Below are 7,538 nucleotides of genomic sequence, written 5' to 3'. Positions count from 1 at the left end.
ATAACTTTTCATGGTATCTAGAAGCCAGGTCGTATGGGTCACCAACCACAAACCCATTCCTCTTTCGTTTAGCCCTTGCTGTTCATAGAGAAAGTACGCTGAAACGATTCTGCACTGATAGCAGAACGCAGAAATGATTCTGAACTGCTAGAAGGACACGCCCTAGCAGAATCGTGTATGACCGATTAGAAAAGTGCTGTCCGTCGGTGTTCTTTCATTACCCATTGTTGTTCGTCTGACCACCGTTGCAAGATTGCTCAAGATTACTCCGATCAGCAGTCTTGACCGGAATTTTATTCTCAATTAGTTAAAATCCCTCTCAATTTGTCTTCAATTTTCCAAGATCAACTAAAGCCATGGGAAAAGACGCAGATAACCCAATTACTCCTTCCATCGATTTCTCCCATCCCTTGTATCTCCATCCATCTGATACGCAAGCCGTTACATTGGTGTCGCAAGTGTTACGCGGTTCAGAGAATTATGAGGTGTGGAGCCGATCTATGCATCTCGCACTTTTTGCCAGAAACAAACTGGGGCTCATCGATGGAACCTGTTTGCGTGAGAACCAGGATGAGAAACTTCGTGGGTTGTGGGATCGTTGTAATGCGATCGTTCTTTCTTGGCTCGTCAATTCGGTTGATAGACAACTTGCCACTGGGATTGTTTTTTCTTCGAGTGCACGTTCGGTATGGTTAGACCTGAAGGAACGATTTCACAAAGCCGATGGGGTAAGAATATTCTCCATTCATAAGGCTATTACTTCGTTAAAACAAGGTGCATTAACTATCCCTGAGTATTTTACAAAGCTAAGGGACTTATGGGACGAGTATGATTCCCTGGCACCTCTTCCAACCTGTCAGTGTCCCACCACACAAGAGTATGCCAAATTAGTGCAACAACAGAGGCTTCTACAATTTCTTTCCAGTATTGACAGCATTGTTGAGCCTTATAGTTATGAAGAAGCAATTAAGGACCAACGATGGATTGAAGCTATGAAAGCAGAAATAAAAGCCCTATAGGACAATGGCACTTGGGAACTTGTGGATTTACCAAAGGGTAAGAGACCCATAGGATGTAAATGGGTCTATAAGGTGAAATATAATGCTGATGGTAATATAGATAGATTTAAAGCTAGACTAGTAGCAAAAGGGTATAGTCAACAAGAAGGAATTGACTATTTTGAAACTTTCTCACCTATTATAAAAATGGTCACAGTAAGGATAGTTCTTAACCTTGCAGTGATGAATGAATGGGACCTATTTCAAATGGATGTTCACAACGCCTTCCTTCAAGGGGACTTGAAGGAGGAAGTGTACATGAGCATCCCACAAGGATTTGGCAACGTTGAGTTGAATAAAGTGTGCAAGTTGACCAAATCCTTGTATGGTCTCAAACAAGCATCAAGGCAATGGAATGCTAAGCTCACTGAGGCTCTTTTAGAAGGGGGTTTTAGACAGTGCATGTATGATTATTCTCTTTTCATTAGGCAAACTGAATCTGAAACTACCTTGATATTGGTTTATGTTGATGACTTGGTGATAACAGGGAATACACCTGAGAAAATTAATGAAGTCAAAAGGTTCTTGCATAACAAATTTAAAATTAAAGACTTGGGACAGCTTAGGTATTTCTTAGGAATTGAGGTAGCTAGATCAAAACAGGGCCTAATACTTAACCAGCGAAAGTATACATTAGATATATTGTCTGACATGGGTTTGACTGCAGCAAAGCCTCTTACTGTTCCAATGGAGAGAAACACAAGATTAAGTGGTAATCCAAAGAATGAGAAGGATGATCCCTTGCTACCTGAACCAACTTCTTACCGGCGATTGATAGGTAAGTTGTCATATCTTACAGTCACTAGGCTTGACATAAGTTTTGCTGTGCAGGGATTAAGCCAATTTATGAATGGGCCGAGAAGATCTCATATGAATGCAGCCATGAGGGTGATGAGATATCTAAAAGGAACTCCAGGGCTTGGAATTATGCTCACTGCATCAAAGAAATGTCAATTAGAATGTTATGTGGACTCTGATTGGGGAACTTGTCCAGACACAAGAAGGTCTGTCACAGGGTATGTTGTAAAGTTTGGAGGATCACCAGTGTCTTGGAAATCAAAGAAACAAAATACTGTTTCTAAATCCTCAGCTGAAGCAGAGTATAGGGCCTTAGGAAGTGCTGTTTCTGAAGTGGTTTGGATCACTAGGTTGCTAAAAGATCTGAATGTAAATAATTTAGAGCCTGTACAAGTATTTTGTGATAGCAAGTCAGCTATTCACATTGCAAGCAATCCAGTTTTCCATGAAAGGACTAAGTATATTGAAATTGATTGTCATTTTGTGAGAGAAAAATTGCAGCAGGGAGTCATAAGTCTTCAACATGTCAGAAGTGTAAACCAGCAGGCAGATATATTTACAAAAGGACTGGGAAGAGAGGATCATCGAAGGATTATGAGCAAGTTAGGGACCATGAACTTGTATGCCCCCAAACTTGAGGGGGAGTGTTAAGAGAAGTCATTTTTTCCTTGTATTATTAGTGTTTCATAGTCTGATTAATTAGGAGTCTTTCCTTCTGCTACTGGGCCTTGGCCCAAGACGTGTATATAAATAGGTGTTTAAACACCACCAATTGTATCATCGTCTTTCATGGTCCTCTGGGCCTCACAGCAATAATAGCAATGCATTATTCAGCAAATAGATAACTTTTCAATTAGCACAGTCATTTTGGAATTTTGGAAGATTTTCCTATTGAAAATCAAAAGAGATACATTTTCTCGCTTTTATAAACATAAAAAGTATGATTTCAAAAGGAAAAAAGCCATATGTATTAAGCGTGAAAATATCATTGATGGTTAAAAAATATTCATAAAGATGTTGATGATAAAGTAAATAATATCATAATTCGAAGAACGAGACTTACGAATAGATTTGGAATCTATTTTCGTTGATATTGAGCATCTTTTCCCATCGCCTTAGTTGTCAAGTCTTGGCGGTTTATGAATTATGAAATCTTCGACAAAAGATTTGAGTTTTTTTTTTTTATCAGTTTTGATTATAACTAATAACTATTGTAAATTCAGCAGTGACAACTGATTTTCATAAATAACAACTCGATTTCAAGTGTTAGAACTTAATGACATATTCAGTGTGATTAATAATATAACTTTTATTATAAATGATGATAACTACAAATGTACAATATCATCCTTGATAACTAGTTTTCAAAAATTCATTTTCTAGGTTTTGAGGGTTAGTAGTCATTCTGTATAACAATTAACAACCTTGATTATTCCTAATGACGAGTAATTACAAGTTCAACTATATATGACCATTTTTTAGAAATTAAACTTCTGGTAATTTTTTTTGGGCCAAAAACTTTTGGCAAATTAAGGGGTTAGAAATTAGAAGTCATTTCGAGCTTAATGAGAATAACAAATAATAATCTAAGTAATAACTAATGATAATTATAAGTTTAATACTCCTCTGGTCTTATTTATAATTCACTTCTAATATGTTTCATACAAACAAAAAAAAAAACCTTAAACTTTATTAACTTTTATTTAAAATTTAACAACTTTTCAATTTATCCCTATTTAATATACATTATATGCCACGTAAACAAAGTCAACAGAATAATAAATGAAGGATAAAATTATACATCGATACAAAAAATTTCTCTCAATGCCCTATAAATAAAACTAAAAAATATCTTCTCTCTCTCATATAAACAAGACTAGAGGAGTAGTAACTGCCATTTCACATAGATTCAGCAAGGATAACAGTGGGCAATATGGTAATTTGGTAAGAAAAATTTAATGTCAAGAAAAGCATCTATAAACTCCATAGGTGATGTCATTCTCCCTCCATATTATTTGAAACTTACCACTTAACCATAATTTAAATCCTTTGTGAAATATTTTAGGATTATATATTTAATTTAGAGAATATGTAAATTTTTGTTTACATATTTTCTAAGGTTTTAGGTCAATCTAATTCTAAAAATTTCTACTTCCCTATTTGATATATAAAGTTTCAAAATAATAAGTTACAAGTTACGGATCAAAACTTCAATATATTTAGCCAATAAATTAATTCTCAAATAATTTATCCCCTCCATATAAGATCCCAACTTTTTTCACCGAAAATCTCTAATTATATAAATTTTAACTAATTATCCAAACTCCTCTAAGTAATTATTTTTAAAATAAATTTCATATTTGGTAAGAAATAACTAATTTTAACTAATTTCATTAATTGAGGTAAACTTTTTAGTTTTTAGCAGGTGACTTTGATAAGAAGGGAGTATTAATTGACTAATTATTGAAGATTAAATTTTTGATAACTTTTAATCAAGTTTTATCTACAATTTAATTAAAGCAATGTTTGCTTGGACGGGATCGATTGCCTTGAAAAGGATCATAAAATTATTATTTGACTATAATGAAATTTCAATATGCATTCAATAATACTAATAATTTATTTAGCTAGCAGATTTTATTCAATTTTATTTTAATTTTAGTATTTCAAATATTTAATTTGGAAATGTATTGAGATATTATAATAATAACTCAAAACTTTAATGGTATTAACAAGTTATAAGTTGAGATAATAAGAATTCTTAGTCCTGTAAGAAGGAGAAGAAAACGCATATGTTGAAATGATTTGAGAGGATAATTTAAGTTATACCCAAAAAAAAAAATTGTACTTATTGTTTTGATTTCCCATAAAATTATTTGAAATTTTGAGTTAGCATCCTTCAAGATTTAATTTATACATTTTCCTCTAAAATTGAAAAATAAAAAAGAAAAATATGAATAATTAATTAAAAATTAATCTCCACCTTCCATTCGCTGCCATTATATTGCGAAACGCGAATACACTGCATATCTTAAAATTAAAACATGCTTAGACCAATCTCTCTCTCTCTCTCTCTCTCTATATATATATATATATATGAGTTTTATCGATATATATACACACACGGATTATATATGAAGAATTAAAGATAATGTTAGCCAAAAGATTACATAGAAATATAATTTTTTTTGTTAAAAAATATAATTTTAAATTTAGTGAAAAATAGTTGTAAATAAATGAGAGAAAAAGTTGATTGTCATGATCCAATAATCAAAGATCAAAGATTAAGATAAAAGAAGATAAAACCGAAGAAATTTAAATTTAAAATAATTTAAAATAATCAATCAACCCACTGCATGATAACATATAAATACTCCCTCCGGCCTCCGCCATTATGGGACCGATGTCTCAGAGAGCTTCTCTCTGTTTCTTTCCACTTTCCACCTTTCTTTCTTCTTCTTTCTCTGTCCTCTTTTTTAACCGTGACCGCAAAAATTCGGTCTCACAAGGGAAAAGCCATTGACCAGATGCCGCCGCCGCCTAAACCACCGTCTATCTTACGACTGAAGGACGATTATGTACCACCAGAACATGAAGAATTAGTTCGACTTACTCTCGCTACAGGTTCTTCTTACCAGTCTCCGCCAAAAAAGCCACCCTCTCCTCCGCCTCTGGAGTCACCACCCCACCTGTCTCTTTTACAGCTAATGCCTCCATCCTCCTCCGCCCCCATCTCACGCTCACCACAACCGCCGCTTGAATCTCAACCCCATCCATCTTTCTTACAACTATTGTCTCAATTCTCCTCCTCATCAAGGTCTCCAGAACCACCGTTTATACTTGGTTTACCGTCATCCCAGCTACAGCAGCCAGCCCTACCAGTGCCGGCGCCACCAAAATCACAATTCCATCCGTCTCTTCTACTGCCTTCATCCTCCTCACCGCACATAGGACCCCCACCAGGATTCCATCTTTCAATGGCTTCATCCTCCCGTCAATTGCATATAGAGAACGTTTCGACCCCAAAATCGCCGGTGCAGCCATCACCACTAGAACAACCAGAACATAGGCCACGGCCACCAGCAGATCAAACTCAACCACCAGAAGGCCAGGCTCATGGGTCTGGTGCCAGACGGGCACGTAACTACACGAAGCCGGGATGGGTGCTGACCATAGAGCCACCATATCCATGGGCTTCAAACATGAGGGCAAAAGTTTTAAGCATTGAGGAGTTAATATCCAAGAATATCCTTTTCATAACTGGCGACGTTCATTGTAGAGAATGCAAGAAGCAGTTCCAGATGGAGTACGATTTGCTGTCTAAGTTCTCCGAAGTTGTTAGCTTCCTGGTCAATGAAAACGACAAGATGCATAATCGAGCACCAGAGGTTTGGTTAAAACCTGAAGATTTAGACTGTAACTTGTGTAATAAAAGCAAATGTGTTCAACCAGTGATCACTACCAAGAAGAAAGGCACGAATTGGCTTTTTCTGTTTCTGGGACAAATGATTGGATATTGCGTTCTCACTTATCTCAGGTACTTCTGCAAGCATACTGGCCATCACAGAACTGCGGCCAAAGATCGATTGGTTTATTTAGCTTATACCACTTTACATTGTCAATTAGATCCCCAAGCTTCTGATCTATATAAAATGTAGCTTGGATATGCATAGGTCAGAGTAGAGCTTTTTTATCAGCTTTTTTGTTCCCCTTTTATCGTATTTCTAATATAAATATTTATGAATATCATCATTTTATTTTGGTGGTTCATGGCTACTGGTACAGATTATTTTGGCAGAAGTAGACGTTTCAATGCCTTCAATGTTAAGGCTTTTTTTTTTTAACCCTTTTTTGTTACCTTTTAAACAATCTTATCTGATTTCTATCATATATATACTTTGATATGAATCATTTTATTTTTGTCGTTCATGGCTACTAATGCGATTTATTTTGACAAAAGTAGACGTTTCATACTCTAATAAATGTTTTTTTTCCATTGGTATCACAGTCCACATAGATATACTGGACTTACAATAGCGTGTCAAGTTCCACCTCTTAGTTTGATGGTGGTTGATAAGGAGACGTCGATTGTTCTTTACCTTTAGGAGTAAATTTGTATTTGATAAATTCCAATGTGCTTTTCTAGCAGCAATTAATCTTACGGTCCCTGTAAAATTTTCTTTTTTAACTATTACTTTTATCTTTAATATAAGATATTTTCTAAAAGGTTTATGTTATCATAAATACTCTCTCTTGTCCGTTTTATAATAGACCACTCTGGTCTTTATTATCTGTCCTTGTAGAGAGGAATTTTGGTCTTTTTTTCTTTAATTTGTTATTTGTACTGTTTTAATGATTCATTTTAAATTCTGTCCCTATTAATTATAGTAAAGGTGAAGGGTGAGGGAATAAGTGACAAAAATATACTAGTATTTAATACTTTCCAATTAATAAAAGCAAAAGTGAAAGATTTTATCTATTTAATATTTTTCTTGGAATGTGAAAAACTTCTACAAGTGAAAAATAATAAGGAATAGAGTATTATCTTCTAAAAGATATTTCTAGACCATCTTCAAAATATAAGATAAACTTTATTTATTTACATTTATCAAGAAATTAATTAAAATCAATTTAAAATAATAAATACGTAAGGCATGTATTTTTTTTCAAAATATGCCCTTA

General features: G+C 34.5%; 1 protein-coding gene across 1 annotated transcript; it reads left to right on the top strand.

Annotated features, from left to right (window-relative positions):
* Positions 1 to 5,383: 5,383 nt before the first annotated feature.
* Positions 5,384 to 6,514, top strand: LOC114717619 (formin-like protein 5). The gene has a single exon (XM_028902827.1). It carries the CDS (start codon positions 5,384 to 5,386, stop codon positions 6,512 to 6,514), a length of 1,131 nt encoding a protein of 376 aa, XP_028758660.1.
* The last annotated feature ends 1,024 nt before the right edge of the window (positions 6,515 to 7,538 follow it).

The sequence above is a fragment of the Neltuma alba genome, unplaced genomic scaffold (genome assembly GCF_004799145.2).
Source record: "Neltuma alba isolate B1F8T4 unplaced genomic scaffold, ASM479914v2 tig00011756_pilon, whole genome shotgun sequence".
NCBI classification, from domain to species: Eukaryota; Viridiplantae; Streptophyta; class Magnoliopsida; order Fabales; family Fabaceae; genus Neltuma; species Neltuma alba.
This window is presented reverse-complemented; position numbering and strand designations above follow the sequence as displayed.